Here is a 20,647-nt window from a genome sequence, read left to right as displayed (position 1 = left end):
AAGGGTGACTGTTAGGACGAGGATTCAAACTCATTTTGTTCTATGAGACACTCAAAATCCAACGTTAGATGCTTAACTAAACTCCTGTGTTAAGATAAAATCATTGAAAGCTTTGGAGTGTTCAAAGATGCAATAGCACCTATAACAGGCTAATGTTAACACTTCAGGTTTTTTTTTCTTATGCCTTAACTTGCAACAAATTTGTAAAACCCTCGTCAGCATATAGTGCAGTGTCTGCATCTCTCACCTCCCCCAGCTTGTGCTGGCCACCTTCATTCAAAACATTCTTATTCATTTCCACGATCTCCTTGAAAAACAGGTCTCTAACTTCCAAAAAGCCCCTGCTGGTTGGGCCCATCAAAGCATCAAGGATGGAAGAGATGTAAGGCTGGACTTGGTTTCGAACACAAGCTTCAGCTTTAGGCATTACAAACACTAAATAACAAAAAAAAAGCAAATTAGAATCAATCTGGATCGAGAGTGGCGGCAAAATACAACAACTTCCCATGTTCTAAGAGTGCTTACAAATCAGATAAATTAAAATGGACACAAGAGGAAAGAATTGGTAGAATAGCTTTAGCAGATACAGACAACAATAAAAAGGTACAGGAAACTCTCGTTTAAACGGCACCTAAATCCGGAATTCTCTATTAACCGGCAAAATTCATACTCCGAAAACACCTCAATAACTGGAAATGTTGCCAAGTCCGAGTCTCCTGCGGTGGCCGAGTTAGTCAGTGGGGGTAGTTCTCCAAACTGCCACTACTCGGCTTCTTGGCACCATCAGAAGTCCGAACACCTCAATAACAGGAGTCTGACTCTTTGTTCGTTAAAAATAGCCTCGGTAGATAACCCTCTCCGTCATCCGGAATTTTTAAATCAACCGGCAACACCCCGGTCCCGTCGGTGCCGGATACCAGAGAGTTTCCTGTAAAAGCAAAGTAACAGACTTTCAAAAGCAGGAGGGCTGGAGGTAATTGAGAGTTTGGGAGAAAGAGCCAGATGGAAAGGGTAAAGTGGCTATAAGGACCACAAATGGAGCAAAGAGAACAGGTAAGAGTTGACCAGTGTCTGAGAAGTGAAGAGTGCAAGAATGGACAAGGGCTTGAAAGAAATCAGCAAGATAAGATGGGACATGACAGTGGAAGCATCAAGGTGAGGATAAACATCTTGAAATGGATTCAGGAAAGGTGTGGGGTGGGGGTGGGGGGGGGTGCGGGCGAGAAGAAAGGAGAGGGGTAGCGAGCGAATAGAACTGGGCGAGTGTTGGGGTAATGGCACTGCTGGGCTTTGAGTGGGTATAAACAGGAGCAGTGACATTCTGTACTGAGTTACAACTTGCGATGGGGGAAATGTGGTGAGGCCAGCCAAGTGAACATTTGAAAAGCCAAGCCTTAAGGAAATAAAGGCAGTACGGGAGATGGCAGGATGGAGACTGGCTGTGTTATGGAAGTGGAAGAAAGCAGTCTTGGAGGAGATGGAAACTGATTCAGGATTGAGCAGCATACAGGGGGTCTGTTCCACTGACTTAACCAAAGATGGTATTTAGGGAGACCGAGTTTGGGGCAAACATTTATAGGAATTTACAAGAGTCAAAAACGATGACTCTGCTTTTTCATTAAGCGGCAGGATTTTGTTAACAATTCCAAGATATAATGTCGGGCAGGCACTTGGAAGACGTGAACAACTGCCTTGCAATCAAGAGAAGTGGCTGAAGGGTAAAGCTGTGCATCACCACATACATATGGAACCCAATAATGTACTTCCAGATGATATCACCGAGGGGAAAGTACCATAGATGAGGCAGTGGAAGGCATCAATGGTGACTAGGTGGGGTTGGAAGGAGAAATTGAGAGGATATGTAATGTCATCGAGACAAGAATGGAACCAGGAGCAGTATTATGAAGGTGGACTACCAGAGTGAGGTGTTGAAGGAGGATAGATTGACCACTGGTGTCAAAGACAGTGCAAAGGCCATGAAGGACAAGGAGGGATAGCAAACCACAATCATAAGCACAGAGGATGCCACTTATAACTTTGACAAAGGCAGTTGTGCACTGTGAGCAGTGCCAATACCAGATTTCAGAGTTCAAAGAAGGGATGATGGGAGAGGTGGGCAAGCACTTGTGAAGCAATGTGCTCCAAGACCTTGGAAAGGAAAAGGGAGATTTGAAACGGAAAAAATTAGGAAGAGTCAGGTTTTTGAGGATAGGAATTACAAGTTCTGTTTTGAAAGAGAAAGAAACAATGTCAGAATGTGTCACAGAACAAAGGGCTTGAGGAGGTGATGTTGGGTGTCAAGAACTGGAAGGGAAGTGACTTCATGGATTAGAGGATTTTGGTGAGAATGGAGGAAAATATTGAATAAAGTTAGTGATCTGATGGTTTGGAGGAAAGAATGAGAGATTGTTGAAATCTCATGGTGGTGAGGGCATTAAAGGTCAAGGCAAGGCAGTTAAGGAGGACATTAATATAGGTTGCAATATCATTGCAGATGATAGGCCGCAATATCATGGCAGATGATAGGCCAGAGAATGTGGGGTTTGGAATTTATGTGGGCATTACTGAGGGAGTAAGGGAAGTTAAAAGGAGGTAGATTAATTTAGTGAGGAAGTCACTCAAGGTTTTAGGTGGACAATAGAGGAACACGATTTTGAAAGAAAGGTGGGCAGGATGGCAATGGGTGAGGAATTGAAAAGTAATAGTACAAGGTGGGATTTAGAAACCACAGCCACAGCACCACTGTGACAAATAGGGCCAGGAACATAGTGGAACAAGAAACCAGGGGATAACAGGTTTCATTGAGAAGGAAAAGTATTGCCAGTTAATCCAACTGTACAGTTTCAACTAGGGGATATAGTGACTCAAGGAAAAGATCCTAAGAATTTCTGGAATGTATCATTTCCACTGTGTGTTTCCAAGGGTGTAAATCTATTGCAAACAAAACAAAGCCACAAATTGGATGAATATCTTGTGTTCAAATAAAAAGCTCTATTTACGCAGTAGTAGCAAGTTCCTAATGAATGCATATTTTGCGATCCATGTTCAAAATGCACTGCAGCCTTCAGTGCCAATTCATAGCATTTAATGTTAAAAATTCCACATCTCTGCTTCTACTTCAGTGGATATAAAGCCATGGGCTGGAGGGCCCAATTTCATGACACACACTCTGGGCATGTGCCAGATGCACAGGAGAGACACTTGTCCCCCCCCAATATGGCTTCGGATGGTTTCCAGTCAGTAAATCTGTATGAATGTGGTAATTACGTATTAAAACGAAGAGTCAAAATGCCACACTTTGAACGACGAGACCTTGCATCATTACTAGCAGTGAGCAGGTTAAAAAAAAAACTTTTACTAATGTGACAGAATAGTATGCCTGCTGTGGAAGAAGTGGTTAAAAAGTGGTTGAACGTTTGGTGTTAAGTGGACCAGAAGATAAGTAACCACGTGCAGATCAATCACAAAGTCAATGCTCAGGAGCAATACAGGAAACTTTCTGGTATCCGGCACTGACGGGACCGAGCTGGTGCCGTTAGATCAAAACTGCCGTATAAACCAGCGGCAATGTTAAAACATAGAGCTTTTCAGCTCCGTGAGAATCAACAAACCCTGTTGCTTAGCAACAGCTTCAAAATAGTCGGCTGCAGCTGCAAGCATCTCTAGCTGAAGCTGTTGCTTAGCTACAGACCTTGCAGAGCCTGACTGGGGAAAAAAAAAGCAACGAGAAGTAAAAAAAACTTATAGAAAACGGCTCCTGAATTTTGCCGGTAGATAGAGCTTTCCGGACTTTTAACCTCTGGTTAAACGAAAGTTTCCTGTATTGTCTTATCAGCTTGCTTAGGAATGGTATTAGCTTTTGCATACAAGAAAATGAATGATCTGTGAAATGTAATTGATACGTGCAGCAAAAATATCAACATGTACAAGTGGACAGTTATTTTTGAAGTAACATGTCTATGAAACATATGTTGCTAATAAGGGCCCAGTATCATTTATATTCAGTATGGGCCCAGTATCATTTATTCAGTAGAAAAAAGGACACATGATATGAAAGAACTCTTGGAATTAGTTCCCAAATGCCTACAATCCCATTGTTCACAGATGCTGCCTGACCTCTGATTTTGTTTCCCACGTGTTCCTTTGAGCTGATAATTTGGTCCATATCTGGGCGAATCCTGCTTTCCAATCCAGGGCGGCCATCTTCACACTTATGTAAAATAGCTTCATATCGGGCTTTCGTCTGACCCAGAACCATATTCTGCACAGCCTCTGTAATCTGTGGGGGGGGGGGGGGGGGGGGGGTGGCGGGGGGAAATAAGAGTGTTAGTAAAATTGTAATTTAGTGAACCATATTTATGTTTGAATAATTTTCTCTTTCCCACCCCACCGCCCCCGTCTGCTTCTTTATTTCTCCCTTCACAATCGTCATCATCATCATCAGTGAAGTAGCTTTGTATTCATATTAAAGGGCCAAGTATTTTTTTAATTGGTAAATGGAACAGTTGCATTTATAAATGCAACAGTATAACATGGCTCTTGATGTCATCAGGCACTTATGATCCATCAGGTTAGAGGCATTGCAAGAGACCTCATACAATAGTCATCATGACAACATTTACCATAAATTTGTTTTTAATAACTCAGTAGCAAAAAAGCAGCAAAACAGACATGGGGTCAAAAGTCATTTGGCAGATGTTGAGCCTGCTCTTATAACCACAGATTTAAATGTTGTTGATGCTCGTCGTCACAGAAGGAACCACTGTATTTCAATTGTACAAAATTGGAGCATTTTACAGATGGACAAAGTGAAATGCGAAGCATCAGAGAAACCCATAACTGCTTTTATGCTATGCAAGACTTGTGCCAATATCACTGGGTTGTGATGAATGAGTATCGCTGAGCCAGCTGCAACCCAAAGGTAAATCTGTCAGATTCACTAAGGCTGGCCGCCATAGACCTGATCAAAAACAAACTCGTCTTCTTCACAGCCAGCCTTAGAAAATGCCAGCTACTTTATTGGGTTGCAGGAGCTGCACGAGATCAGTGCGTCAAAAACCAGAGGTGGTAGGACGGGTCTCACACAAGATAAGAGCAACAACAGGGGAAAGAAGAGTCGAGTATGGGAAGAACAGAAACATGCTTCAAAACAGCCACATGCCCAGAAAAGTAGCTCAGAACTAGTCTTCAGCTGCATCTAATTTTTCCAGAGGTTTTGTGGAGATCCAAGTTAGGTTGGGGGCAGAAGGTTCCTTTGCACTATCTTGAAACAATTTTTGTTCGATTGCAATTTCTTCAACATGAATCAGCATGAAACCACCTTCTAACATTCTCTTTATATGCAAGTGTGTTTCTAAGCAAGTTTCATCTCCAACCTATTGTATTGATGGACCTTTAAGTTACAGATCACAGGGAAAAAAATTGTTCACTTTTTTGCTTCTTGCTGAGGACATGGAGGACAATCATCAACTCAAACTCCAATGTGAAAAGAATACTCCATGTTAGAGTATTAAAGCTACTTCTAAACAACATAAAATCAAAAACCAAAAATAAAAACACATAGTAGTACGCTAGCAAAATACTGCAGATGTTGGAAATCCGAAATAACAACAGAAAATGCTGGAAAAACTCAGCAAGTCAGGCAACATCCGTGGAGAGAAATTTGAGTTGACGTTTCGGGTTTGACCCTTCTTCAAGTTTGAAGAAGGGTCAAACCCGAAACGTCAACTCAAATTTCTCTCCACGGATGTTGCCTGACTTGCTGAGTTTTTCCAGCATTTTCTGTTGTTATATTAATAAAAACACACACTTCTGCTTACCACTCCATTTTCTCTTCCCTATCTATTTAAATAGAAATAATATTTTTTTTCTAATATAATTTATTCCAGACCTTGTTTTCTAAAATATGTCCACGGTCAAACAGCTACTGTCTGGTTTCATCTGCTTTTTGGGTGTCAGTACACACTTGGGGAGCCGCATCAATAAAACTGGCATATGGTTGGCTGAAACCAATTTCAAGAGGCTGGTTCATCCAACAATGAGTGCCACAAATCTGAAGATTAAGAGTGTCACACACCACACAGAGTTAGGCCAACATATGGCGTGATTTCAAGCATCAGACAAGCACCACTGAAGGAAGATTTCATCTCATCTGCAATGACGTCAGACCAATTGAGAACTTAGGATATTGCTTCTCATTACGGCTTGACACAGAAAGGTGATTCAATGTACTATTTGTCTGGTATGATATGGTAAACAAGAGATGACGCTTTTCAATTGTCTTACTCCACAATTAATTTTGACAGCTTGAGTTTATATACAATACAGGAAACTTCAACCATCAAGAGAAATGCATGAAAACTGAGGGTCAGCAGTTATACATTTTTTGACTCCTTAAATGATATGGTTCCACTAATATCTGGAAAATGTAAATAGAATTGCAGACTAATCCTGATGCCAGATTTGACTACTTTTATTTGGCTTGTGACAACTAATGTTAAGTCTTTAACAACTAGTTGTCAAATAAACCTGTCTGTACATTGAAACATTTTGGCATCAGGTGACAAAGTTGAAAAAGCAAGCCACATATTAGCTGCAAGATGAAGGTAGATACAAGTAGGACCTCCTGCATGATAGAAAGACGGATTCACATTCAAATATCTTGTAATGAAAAGGGGAGGCAAACGATGCAGCATATCGGAGCAGAAACTGGAAAAGCCCTTTCGAAGTTGTATTGTCCAGTTCAGAGGGGGAAATATTAGCAGTTGTTTGGTGCTAAGCTTTCATTAAATTTATACAGAAATGGATCGTTGTAAAGCTGTGTGTTTATAATTTGCTTCAGTAATGACTGTTAAAACATCTTGACAAATATTATGAAGAAACTTGGCAGGAGTTAGATGAGCATCTTATGTGGGATGCAGGTGTGTGTTACATGGATTTTTACTAATGCAGAATTATACTTGGACATTTGTAGTACATGGTGTACAAGAGAGAACAGTTTAGCAGTTAATAAGTTGACAGGCCAAAACTTCATGATCCACATTATACATCTTGAAGATAATCTTTCCAATGTTCAATGGAAAACGTCCTGATCTGAAACACAGATTTTAAGCTTTTCCCTTCCTACCTAATCCTCCCTCCTCCATAATCAGTGTGCGCTATGAATCCACTCAACACAAGTTTAGGTAAACAGGCTCTGGGCTACACAATGGCTCAGTCATTGCGAGGCAGGCAAAGTGCCAGGATTAATTCCTATGTGAAGTAACCAATTGAGAGAGCCAACAAAAGACATTACACAGATATCAATTGGCATCAAAAAGCATTGGCTGTCAGCACCATAATAATTGGAAGCTTGTATCCCAAGTTGCAAGTAATTTATATACACCTTCAACTTTTCAATCAGCTGAGAGACAGAGAGAAAAGAGAGAGAGAGCGAGAAAAGAAAGAAATATATAGGTCTTTTCACCAGACATTAAGTGAGTTCTACACTTTGGGAACCTGATGGCACTTGCATGGGTCTTGTGCAATATACAAGGGGCCAGGTCTTCAATTTTTCCTCTTCAAATGAGTCCAATATAACCTGTATTTTACAGACTCTTCAATGTAGTTTATTTCTCAGTGTTGATTTCAGTTGGCTGGACTTTACACATGTGCAATTGTATTGTTCAGGAACTTAATTTTAAAACGATACTAAATGCTTTAATAAATTGGTTTAAATATATACAAATAATAGGAGGTTTGTGAATATGACCAAGGCCGACTCAGCCTCAGCTGTCCCACTCCCTGCAGGGTGGCACATAGCTGGCACTCATACATATTACAAACTGCCTTGGCAAGATTGGGAAATGGTCCTGTAGAGGAATCACCGGCTCAAACCAGTGTTCCAGCACTCCCGACATAACGAAGTACGTGAAATTTGATTACATTAAATATTCAAGTCAAGAGAAATGTTCATTTGGACAGCTTCTCAATAAATACACACAGAAATGAAATGACCTTAAATGATGGGTTTTTTTCTGCCCAGTTTTCCAGTAGAGTATAAAGAGTTCATTATCACTTCTTAAATTGAGTGGTGTAACTAACTCCATGACATCATGTCCATCTGTTACACTTCAGCACCTTCCAAACAGGAAGAGCTTTGTTTAAATCCAAGAAATCCATCGCCACTGCTGCAGCTTCAATCTAAACAGCATAACAATATTGCAATGTTACTACTCCCAACAATACTCTCACCATAAGCTTCACAAATGTGGCCACAAGGTTTCACACCTTGTCGGAGTTACTTTGGAAACCAATATAAAATGGAGACAAAGAGAAATTCAGCTAACAAGTCTGACCAAAATCAAAGGAGGATACTTCCCCCTTTTCTCACTTCACGGTTCTCCTCTTCACCAATCTTGAAATGGGCAGAAATTCTTCAATCCAAGCTCTCTGCCATTTCACCACTTTCTATCTCATTGCAACACATCCTGTGCAATTTTGTACTTCAACTATAGACCACATGGCCATCATAGAACAAGTTCATGGGTTACAAGGTTCTCAGTGCCTCTCGTGCGCTGTCTCCAATGAAGTAATTAATGTTTTAAATGAAGAATGACACATTTAGACATGAGGGATCCGGCATTACATCTTAAGTATTCTAGCTGGCACCTAGTCATTGGTGTCAAATCTCCATTGCTGTCACACTGCACAGCTCAACATTTTGAGTTTCAGGAGTTTGTGTGGAAGATACACCAACACACACACAAAAGCACCTTTAATCAAGTTAAATATTCAATTCAAAACACGTTTATAGCAGAAAGCCTCAGATACCTTTCTCACAGCTATATGCTTCTCATATTACAGCCAACCACGTTCCCTAAACTTTGACTGGCAAAAATGTTCTCTTACACAATTTAGTTCCCTGCCCAATAACAGGTTATAGTATCTACTAAGTAACCCCCTGTTTATCATCTAGCAATATAAGGGAATTGTATATTGGATTCAACTACAGCTCATTAGAACACAGCTTCACCACTGATACAAATCTCTCTGTAGTTCCTGCATGATTTACACATCCAGTCAATAATCTTAGAGCATATTTGCACTGCACTAACCACATGCTATAATTTAACAGATTCTAAAGATCAGAGTCCTGATGAACCAGTTTCAATGCAGGACACAATAGCCACTTCCTGTCACAATTGTTAACCTTTTAGTTGGGACAGATCTTGTGGTTTCATGCCAGAATTGGTTTGCACAGGTGTCGTTTTAGGACTGCACTATTTCTACATCAAATAAATAAAAAAATATTTTTGTCAGGCGCACTATTTTAGTAGAATGATAGCCTCAAGAACTTTCCTTGACCCCATTACCAGTTGTCAGAATCACATCAGAATCACATCAAAATCAGTGAGAGAAAACAGATACCAACTGATAATGCATTTTCAGCCAGTGACTCAGTTGGTAGCACCCTCGCCCCAGAGTCAGAAGGTTGTGGGTTCAAATTCCACTCCAGAAACAGCACAAAAAAAAAAATCTAGGCTGACACTCCAGTGTGCAGTACTGAGGGAGTGCTGCACTGTCAGAGGTGCCGCCTTTTAGACGAGACGTTAAACCAAGGCCCTGTCTACTCCCTCAGGCGGACATAAAAGATCCCATGGCACTGTTTCGAAGAAAAGCAGGGGAGTTATCCTCTTGTGACCTGGCCAATATTTATCCCTCAATCAACTTAACAAAAAAACAGATTATCTGGTCAATATCACACTGCTGTTTGTGGGAGCTTGCTGAGCGCAAATTGGCTGCTGCGTTTCCCACATTACATCACAACAGTGATGACACTTCAAAAGTACTTCATTGGCTGTAAAGTGCTTTGGGATGTCTGGTGGTCATGAAAGGCACAATATAAATGCAAGTCTTTCTTTTTCTTTTTTTCCCCCCCAAAGGTAGCTGACAGCTCTAGTCAAGAGTTTCCCTGTAAAATTAGCTTCACTAGACTCCCCTCGAGAGGAGGATTTGCCCTCGAGAGGAGGATTTGCCAAGTGCTTCCGATTTCTAGATACCAGGTGACAAACAGAAGCTACCATCAGCTACCACGATCTCATTGAACGGCAGAGCAAGCTCGAGGGGCCGAATGGCCTACTCCTGCTCCTATCTTCGATGTTTCTATGCTTCTATCAGCATACAGGTCTGATTCATAGAATCATGTAGCACAGAAAGAGGCCATTTGGCCCATCATGCCTGTGCCGGCTCTTTGAAAGAACAATTCATTTAGTCCCACACTTTGTCTTTTCCCCATAACCCTACAAATTTGTCCTTTTCAAGTATATATCCAATTCTCTTTTGAAAGCTACTATTGAATCTGCTCCCATCACCCTTGCAGGCAGTGCATTCCAGATCATAACTTGCTGCATAAAGAAATTTCTCTTAATCTCCCCTCTGGCCTTTTGGCAATTATCTTAAATCTGCGTGTTATAGTTACCAACCCTCCTGCCAGTAGAAACAGTTTCTCCTTATTTAGTCTACCAAAACCCTTCATAATTGAGATTGTGGAAGGGGTGGGGAACAGAGGGTTTGATCTCTCAGGCTGCTCCATGCTCAGAATATAGTTTCCACACTGCTGCCTGTAAGCACCGTCCTCTGACAACAGTGAAGGCCCCCAAAACAGTGATGTTGCAAATCCCTCCACACATAGTCCTAAAATTGAGAAATTAAAGCGTCCTTCAGTGCTTGTGGAAATACAAAGACAATAATTATTCACTTTGCTTTAAATAAGTATATCCAATACACAAATACTCACCAGGATCCAGGCCCTCTGCCGGTCATGAAACTTGCCCTTTAATTTTGGTTGGATCGCTGTTGCCAGCTCTGGGAGAAGCTCTTCCATCACTAAGTTACTTATAATCTGGGGAAAGGTAAAAAAACGAGACTTTGAAAAATGATTCATTTCCAAAAACTTTACCACATAATTATTACTTTTAATTATTGCTGTTGCCGGATACTTGTTTTATCTGCTTAAATCACCAAAGCACAGCTGGCCAACCAACATTTCCACAGAGGTCATTTTATTCATTTTGCTTTCTTCCGATCACAAATCCACTTTGCTGAAGCTTCTTCAAACTTCTGAATCAGATACAAGACCTTACAGAATTCCAATAGCAAAATAAACCTAAACTGTCCAGTACGGAATGGGACCAAAGCAAAAAAGAGAGAAAGGAGGGGGGGAGAGAGAGAAAGAGGAGGGGGGGAGAAGAGAGAAAGAGGAGGGGGGGAGAAGAGAGAAAGAGGAGGGGGGGAGAAGAGAGAAAGAGGAGGGGGGGGGAAGAGAGAAAGAGGAGGGGGGGAGAAGAGAGAAAGAGGAGGGGGGGAAAGAGAGAAAGAGGAGGGGGGGGGGAAGAGAGAAAGAGGAGGGGGGGGAAGAGAGAAAGAGGAGGGGGGGAGAGAGAGAGGGGGAGAGAGAGAGAGAGAGAGAGAGAGAGAGAGAGAGAGAGAGAGAGAGGGGGAGGGGGGGAGGGGGAGGGGGGGAGGGGGAGGGGGAGAGGGGGAGAGGGGGAGAGGGGGGGGAGAGAGAGAGAGAGAGAGAGAGAGAGAGAGAGAGAGAGAGAGAGAGAGAGAGAGAGAGGGAGAGAGCGCACGAGAAAAAGAGTGGGGGGGGGGGGTGAAGAGGGATGCTTGGAGAGAAGGCAGTGGGTCCAGATCTGAAAAAAACTGACCAAATATGGGAATTTTCAGCATATCATACTGACATTCATAATGTTGATTAAAATTTCTTTTGAAAATGTTGGGTTTCCACAGACCCAATTCAAGAATATCTTGGCACTTGGCTTGCATTATGCACAGCAAGAGTCACATTTGTATTTCTTAAACCATTGTCATTGTATGTGCCTTAAACAGAGGGAACAGATCTTTTGTACATCAGTAATTCATCATCCATAACACTGACCCGAATAACTTGGTTGTAAAAAGAAATTTATACAAGCCTTCAAACAACAATGCCAAGTTTCCACATCACCCATCCATGACTGAATAGTTCAGTAACAACCTGTTTTTGAAAGGCTTTAATACATCCTTTTATTAAGTCATAAAATCTTTTCTGAACAAAAAAGACTTCAATCTAATGACTAAGGACTGCAAAACAGTCTCCTTCACAGTACTTTCTAGAATTCTTCCAAAGACTTCATGAAAGGAACAGAGTTCTTCTTTGGAAACTACTATTCAGTTTACAAGTACATGAAGGTCAAGTTTTGACTAGCATCACACTTGGCAAGTACTCAGAAGTGAAGGATTGGGAACAAATCAGAAGAGGTCATAGTGTTGCTGTATAAAGCATTGGTCAAATCCTTTCTGGAGAACACATGGAAACTACTGGAAATACAAAAACAGGCCGGTCAGCATCTGTAAAGAGAATGATTTCAGATTTGCAGCATGTGCCATTTTTCCCATGCCGCTTTTCTTAGCTGGAATACTGTGTGCAGCTCGGATCATTTAATTACAAAGAATTTTTTCGTTGAGGGGGTACAAAAGCGAGCAACAAATCCAGGTATCAGGAATTGAATTTATGATGAAAGATTAAGGAAATTGTTTGCGCAGGTTTGTTTTCTTGGGAAAGAGGAGACTTTGTGGTGATCAAGCTTTAGTTTGAGATTATGAAGAGAATGGACAACAGCAAATTTTTCAATGTGGTGGAGGGTTGAAATGCCACATAACAGAAGTTAAAAATTGTGTCAGGAATAACGAGAGACTTCCGATAGGGGAGGAAGGGGTACGGTTTCATCCAATACGCATTTGTGGAATGTATTATGGAGGAAGGATTGAGGCAAAGGCAATGGTAAAATGGCAGCAACTACCACTGCTCAACAGGCCTTATGTCACAAGCTGCTGTATTCAGACAACCTCAGATCATCAATGGATCTCCAGCAATCGGACTGAATCTGGCCTTTGCAAACATGCAATTGGGACTGATCAGATGGGAAATGTGCAGTGTATGTAACCTGTACCACCTTAAGAGACTACCTTAAGGTGATGGACTACTTTCTGTTGGCTCCTGTGTATTGTAGTACCGGTGGTGACCACACCGGTATATAAACCCTGTGGAGCAAATTGTATTTTTCAGCCCTGACCCTCAGTTACTAAAGACCTGTTTAAGTATTCTGTTGTCTGTGTCCAGTTATTCAGCATAACTACATCTGGAAAGCACAGACTCAACAAAATGCTTGGTTAATGCTCAACATACTGAAACATTTAACAGAAAACGATGAGAATAAGATGTTTATTTGGAATCAATGGCGAGAGAGAACAGGATCGTCCAATTATTTGCATAATTGCCAGTGAGTCCATATGCATTTTAAGATGAAATTTAAGCAATTTTGTTTTCCCAATTTTCTCCCCTCTTCTGAAGACAATTATTTATGCGAGGTTGCCATGGTAAGGCTCTAGCGACCTTCCGGTCCCTTGTCCAACCAGTTCATGCGTGACCCTATGCATGTGAGCACCTGCAGGCTACTGCGCCATGAAAGCCAAGCCCAATTCTGTCCACACCAAGTCCACATACATGCACTTTCTATTGGGGCAAGAAACATGGATGATTTCCTCGGTGCTGAGGCCAATTATTGGTGGCCTGACAACTGATCTGGTTACGAGGATGTTCTTAGTCTGTACAGCTCAGTACCACATCAGGTAATAGACCAATTCCCGGAGAAAGCAGGGCAGCCTCAGTAAAATGATGGTGTTCATGATGTGGGAACAAAATAAAGAAGTATTTTGGTTTTAAAAGCTCATCTCCGGTGGCATTGCTCATGAGCAGTCTGCGATCTAAAGCACAGTTCCGATGCTTAGCTGCTAACCTGATCCCTCTCTTTCAGGGCACCATTCGGTACTCTTTGGGGCAACACATCGAAGTAGGCACCAAGATAATTAGAGGCCATTTACTGTTGGAAGTTTCTCAAGGATGGCAGGGAGGCCTGGAAAGAGGCCAGGTTATCTGAAGGTCAGGAAACACTGGGAAATTAATGGCTTTATTTCTCTTTGTACATTTTTCTCTAAATATTCAGCTGTAGTGTGTTTTTTTCAGACAAAGTTGGACAGACGCATCTCAAAAAGCAGCTTGGGCAAGGGCAGGAAAGAAGGAGATGGAATATATCCAACCTTTATTCAATTGGAATGCAACAGAAAGAAGATAGCAGCTGGCTTTATGCCCACATTCGACAAACTTAAAGAAATGGAAAACAATCCATCAACCCTCTCTTGTAATATGCTGAATCATGTTGAGCATACTTCAAGAGAATACGACTTTACAGGGAAAAGAATAATATTTTATTTAATGGGTGCTCCATTATACTTGAACATATTCACAAAGCCATCATATGAACATATAATCGACAGCACAGTAAAAAGGTCACAGGTTTTTGTTTTCCACCCACTCTATTTCCTAGGACTTGATACTTTGCAGCATCCCATAAACCCAACGTGCCGTGTGACAATGTATTTGGAAAAAAAGGGCTTTTAACACTCTGCCACCGTGAAGCAGGGGTAAGCTGGTTCCTTAATCTGAACAATCTAATTGCAAGGAAATGGAATCACCTCGGATTTTTTTTCAGCTGTGGAGTGTGAAGTGCTTCAGGCTGTGGAACAAAAAAGCATCACTTCACAGGACCTCTGACTGCAGCCATCAAACATCTGTTGAAGCCACAAGCCCTGTAGTGTGCCAACAGTCACCTGGTTTCATTGCTCAGAGAGGAAGATGTCATCAGCAGCCAAGTGCTGTCTGCCATTTTAAGCCTGTTCACAAATTAAATCCAGAACAGACAGTAGCAGACAGTGTCTGAAGCCAGGAAACACTGGAATCTCATCCTCCAGCTGAATTTCCTGCCATCGGCGCATTAATGCTTCTGTTTTATCCATGATCTCATCCACTGAATATGAATTTTTTCCCTTTGCATGTAAATACCAATCAGGCTAATTTTTACACATGCAATTCATTATGTAGAAAATGAAGAGGGGCCAATAACACCCTTTCAGATGCACATAGCACTCCAAATTGTCCAGTTAAGTTCTAGAAGCAGCATGTCTGTCCTCTCTGGTATCTCATGATGTCTTGTGGCTCAATGAGATTTGGTGCAACAATATCCAAATAAGTACTGCTCCATTTTCTTTTTAAAGTCTGAAAAAACAAGTTGTACTTAAAAGCAGATTTTAGCTACGTGGACTCTTTCTCCTCGTAGCAGCAAATTGGAAAGAGAAAGCCAATTAGCATCCAAATTGTTCTTCCCTGCCATGACAACAAACCTCAGCAATTCATGATAAGCATATGTACTCGTGCCTGGAACCACATACAAGAACCTCACGGGCATGAGAGAAGCTTCTGCTTTATCCCATTTCAGCAACGCACATGGCCATAGGTTTAGCATTTTGGTGATGTGGTGTCTAACGGCCATCTAACTATATTAATTACTGCAGGGAGTTTGTCAGCTAATTGCCCGACAAACCTGTGGCCAAAGTTATTGTCTTGTTTTGCACACAAATAATAAATTGCAGGACAACGGAGTATTACAGTTTAAATTCTTTTATGAAGCATCAGGTCTGTAAACTTTCCTACAGCAGTGTGGACAAGATGGAGTCAGGACCCTGGGTCTTCCAAAACAATAGTAGTCCTTACAGGTGCCTGCAGGCCAATGACAACTCAGCATGTGATCACGTAAATATAATAGGTATTCCTTACAGATGCCTGCGGGCCAATGATAATTCAATATGCAAATGTTAGTTGTCATTTAAGTTTTGCTCTTGAAGGTACAACTATATCTACATTCTACAAAATAACGCTACATGGTTAGTCACGTGATGGTCATAATTAACAATGAGCGGCTAGATACAAAGTGAGATATGTGTCCTTGGATGTAGAAACTCTTCAGGGGAAGAGGGAAGACAAAGCTTTCATTTGCTACTTCAAACTCACCCCACATAACATTACATAAAGACATTGGCCAGAATTTGCAGTCCGGATGATGGCGAACTGGCAGCATTCGTAGTCATACCGCCTTTGAAACTAACCGTAACTTTGGGATTTGGCGCATGCGGAAATCCTGAAGTTGCGGTCAGTCATGGACAGCTCCGACACAGGCAGCATTGTGCCCGTCCCCCCACCCCAGAGCTGGCAATCAGTGTAATCACTCAAATCAGGGAAATTAACATAAACTTCGGCTCCTCCGCAGTAGCTACGCTGTTAAATTCCCCACTAAAAGTTAGACCCAAAGGGATGAGGTGCAACTGGGGTTTTAACAGTGTATTGACTGCTAAACAAAGATCATGGCCCTGAAAAACTAATTAAAATTTTGTGCAGTGTTAAATTCATCAATTTTAATAAAAATTAAAACTAAGAAACTTAAAAAAAAAAAAAAAAATTTAAACTTTTGTCATCTTTATCTCAAGCTTGCCTTTTCCCCATGAGAGCCCCAATCTTTGCTTTGCCCTCTAGCATTTTTAAAAAGTTAGAATTTTAAGAGCTTAGCCACTACCTTGTTCACGGTCTGAGAATTCTGCGTTTTGATTGGCTGCTTAGACAGCTTGTTGACGTCACAGCAGCTCACACTAGGGGATCCCCACTACACTACGTTGATTTGAATTACATGTCGGAAAACCCGAACTTCGACACAGAGATCGCGAGATCTTTGTGCAAAGCTTACTTCGGGGCCAGCAGCAAACACCTTTGCTTTGCCGCTGACCGCAAATTTCGGGCCATTCTCTTGTGTATATTTTATATGCTCAAAAAAGTATTAATGCTCAGTTTTCTGCACTCATGGTCAACCCAAACGAGACTATAATCCATCCTAAGGGAATGCTGTACTGTGCTGTCGGAGGTGCCATCTTTCGGATGAGACGTTAAACCGAGGCCCCATCTGCTCTCTCAGGTGGACGTAAAAGATCCTATGGCACAATTTCGAAGAAGAGCAGGGGAGTGATTCCTGGTTATCCCTCAAGCAACATAACAAAAACAGATTATCTGGTCATCATCACATTACTGTTTGTGGGAGCTTGCTGAGCGCAAATTGGCTGCCGCGTTGCCTACATTAAAACAGTGACTACACTCCAAACGTACTTCATTGGCTGTAAAGCGCTTTGGGATGTCCAGTGGTTGTGAAAGATGCTATATAAATGCAAGTCTTTCTTTTCTTTTTATCCAAGACAGCAGATAGAAAATGTGCCCCAAACAGATGTTAATCTAAAATCAGCTGTTAGGAGGTGCACGAGTGCAGCCTGAAGGACTCTCGTCCTCCACTCTCCCTGTGGGGGAGTATCTGGCATCCAGTTGGTACCGACGTTCCCTTTAAGCTGCGTGGCTGCGCAACGCTCTTTAAGGCCCTCGCAACCGGTGAGCCGGCTTTTTAAATAGAAAAACCGGGCATGCGCGGAATTTTGAATGGCCCGCGCAGCCCATTGAAGGGTCTGCGTGGGCAAACAAGAAAGGGAACTTTGGTTGGCACCATGCAAAGATGGCACAGCAGTGTTCTAGAACCTCAGGTGTGGGAAAGGCTGGCATAAACACATCCGTTATCATTGACACAGCGTATCAGAGTTCCACCTGCATGCACCACACCCCTCTTACACCCGACCAAGGTAAGGTTTTGCAGCAACTGAAGTGGGAGACATCCATCTCCTTGGCTTGTGTTTTCATTTCCTGCTCTGTGCAAGAACTCATGACAAACTGAGCGAGCTCACTAATCTTTAACTATGGTTGGCTCCACTCTTTAGAAAGTGAAAATATTTCATTTCTCAGAGACTAGGTTGCTAAACAAAGAAATGCTTTTTGTTCTATTCATTCCCTCACAGCGTGCTTATTTTGGCATGGTAGTTTTTGTTTCTCAAATTAATCTTTGTAAGTATTCACCACTCCTTCCTTAGATTTGGCACTGCGAAGGCTTTAGGAATTTTCAACTTCTTTTGAATAGATGGATCTCCTTCTTAAGCCTTTGAAGTAATAGAATGGGGCTAACGAGAGAAAATTCTATCCGCTCCTCTTGCGATTCTAGGCCAAAAATGTACATAATGAACAACGAGACCGGTATTGGAGCACAGATAGACCAACATAGATCAGCGGAGAAAATGCAAAACAAAACAAAACAGCAATGCAACAGATTAAAGAACATTAATTTCACTAAGAAACCAGAATGCAATGAAGGCTAGATGGGGTAGAGTGTCCACTTTGGGCTCAATCGGAGACCCAGGCGCAAGTTGCACCCAAAATTACACTAGTTTTGAGAAGTGTTTTTATCCCTCAAGTTTCCGCTCAAACTCATAGCGGTGAATGCAAAATTCGTGCAGTGTTTTAGAACGTAATTTAAAAAAAAAAATTTTGCTTTAAAAAATATTCTGTGGTGCAACTTGATCAATACAGCTGAAAATAGGTTTATCACAAAAAATAAATAATTTTAATCAGTGTCTAGTCCACCACCTGTGAGTAACCTGATTTTAAATAACTGAAAATGACTTTAAAAAAATATATATACTGAACCATTTTCTAGTTATATTGGGGTGAGAGCGTCAGGTCCTTAGTAAATTAAAACAAAAATTATATTCAAAGCATTTAAAATGTGCCTATTAATGCCCTTGCTCCCAAAAAAAGAACCAGCTTAATTTTTTAAGGCCTCCCTGAAGGCCCGCAAACGAGGGCAATTAGCGGCAACTCCCAAAGGTGATTAATTTGATCGGGGGGTGCGGCCAGTTTTGTGGGTGGAGCCTGCTTCTAAGTGTGATGTTTTTTAAACTAGGACAAAAAAAAAAATCACGGAAACTCGATTTGTGCTGAACGGAATTGGCGCTTAAAACTCCGCAATCTTCGCCAATTTTGGGCGGATTGTGCCAAAAAAAAAAACAGCACACCGGAGTAGAAACTCCAGGCCGATGTTCTCAAGCTAAATTAAGATTGGTAAGAATCACTGATCTTCTGACACAAAAGACGCATCGCGGGAGTTCAGTAATAATTAAAAATGCTGATTATTTTCTTCCCTTTCCCCTCTATAATCTATCGGCAAAGATGGCAGATGAAGATCTTTACCCTTACACATGCTTTGTAGCCAGCGCTGCAGTCAAGTCAGTCATTTTCCTTCGGGGAAGCACCTGATCAAACTCGCTGCCTTTGCGCCCACTATCTATGGCACGGATTTGAATGGGAAACCCATGACTACTATAGCAGCTTCTCAAAACACATTCCATGAGTCCCATGGGCATGAACTCGAAGGTTACCCAGCACTGTCGAGAAGGCAAGGTATGAAGCAGCTCTGGTTTTCACTAAAATTTTATTAAGTTCCTTTTAGGAGGCCAAATTCTTTGGAAGTGAGAGACTTTTATTTTTTAGAAAGTTCAGTGATACTTTAACCAGTGCTGATCAACCAGCACAGTCAACACCACGAATCCCACACCTGCCGTGTCCAAATAATTAAGAATTTATTTGATTCAAAATGTAAATGTTGCTGGCAGCTATACGGGCGATTGTCAGACTCCTATCAGCCAAGGATTGAATTCCTAACTAGGATTATTTGAACTTGGCTACCTTCTACACATGGGTTTTCTGATTTTTAAGATGGCTAATACAAAGAGGCATTAATAACTGTATAGCGGCCCACAGACAAGTGTGTCCCATTCCCTTGGCAAAAGAAAGGATTTTAGGATATTAAAAAAAGTGCATGATTGTTCTATCAAATAAGTCTTATTTTAGAGGATGTAATTGGAGCCCACAGAAAAATGCAAATGATTGTCCTTCATAGAAATTTACAGCACAGGAGGCCATTCGGCCCGTCATGTCTGTGCCAGCCAAAAAATAGCTATCCGGCCTAATCCCACTTTCATTGTTCTTGGTCCGTAGCCCTGTAGGTTACGGCACTTTAAGCGATTATCCAAGAACTTTTAAAATGTGATGAGGGTTTCTGCCTCTACCACCCTTTCAGGCAGTGAGTTCCAGACCCCCACCAACCTCTGGCTGAAAAAAGTTCTCAACTCCCCTCTAATGCTTTCACCAATTACTTTAAATCTATGCCCCTGGTTATTGACATTTCTGCTAAGAGAAATAGGTCCATCCTATCCACTTATCTAGACCCTTCATAATTTCATACACCTCAATTAAATCTCCCCTCAGCCTCCTCGATTCCAAAAAGAGAACAAACCCCAGCTAATCCAGTCTTTGCTCACAGCTAAAATTCTTCCGTCGTGGAGCCCTTACTGTTATAAATAATGCCGGCTTGTGCTTTTGAAATAACATCCCTCTGAGCAGCATCAAATTCGGTTCCAATCTCGGAATTTGTGATGTAAAGAAATTAAGAAACTTTGAATTACGATGGCCGGGAATTAAACCCAGAACAATTGCTTGGAAGGCAGCAATGTTCACCACTATACCACCATCGCTCTCTGCCAGAGCGAAATAGTGTGTTTCTGTGGAGGTGGGGGACTGGCCCGCTCCCTATGGGTTTTCCGTACTTCAATCACAGGCAGTAAAATGTGTTTAAAATACATGTAATTATGTTGAAAATAAATGGTGTACAGTGCAGTACATTTCCCTCATGTTCCTCTCAGACAAGATATTCCCATCTCCACTATTTGGTACTGATTTGTGCACGGTATTTAAATAACCCTGCGTTAGAGGGGTAGAAGGAGCATCACAAACAGATTTGCAGTAATCAGAGCT

At 41.6% G+C, this 20,647-nt stretch overlaps 1 protein-coding gene across 2 annotated transcripts in view; it reads right to left on the bottom strand.

Moving 5' to 3' along the window:
* The window catches only part of LOC147101813 (protein Niban 2-like), a 261,246-nt gene that overhangs the window by 30,940 nt on the left and 209,659 nt on the right, over positions 1 to 20,647 (bottom strand). For both annotated transcript variants that reach the window (XM_085965775.1, XM_085965774.1), the window contains 3 exons: positions 10,778 to 10,882; positions 4,117 to 4,279; positions 248 to 435 (listed from right to left, as the gene is read on the bottom strand). In XM_085965775.1, coding sequence (XP_085821901.1) covers positions 248 to 435; positions 4,117 to 4,279; positions 10,778 to 10,882 — 456 coding nt within the window. The remainder of the gene's footprint in view (positions 1 to 247; positions 436 to 4,116; positions 4,280 to 10,777; positions 10,883 to 20,647) is intronic.

Source organism: Somniosus microcephalus, chromosome 23, assembly GCF_052327205.1.
Source record: "Somniosus microcephalus isolate GS21.2 chromosome 23, FLI_Smic_1.0, whole genome shotgun sequence".
NCBI classification, from domain to species: Eukaryota; Metazoa; Chordata; class Chondrichthyes; order Squaliformes; family Somniosidae; genus Somniosus; species Somniosus microcephalus.
This window is presented reverse-complemented; position numbering and strand designations above follow the sequence as displayed.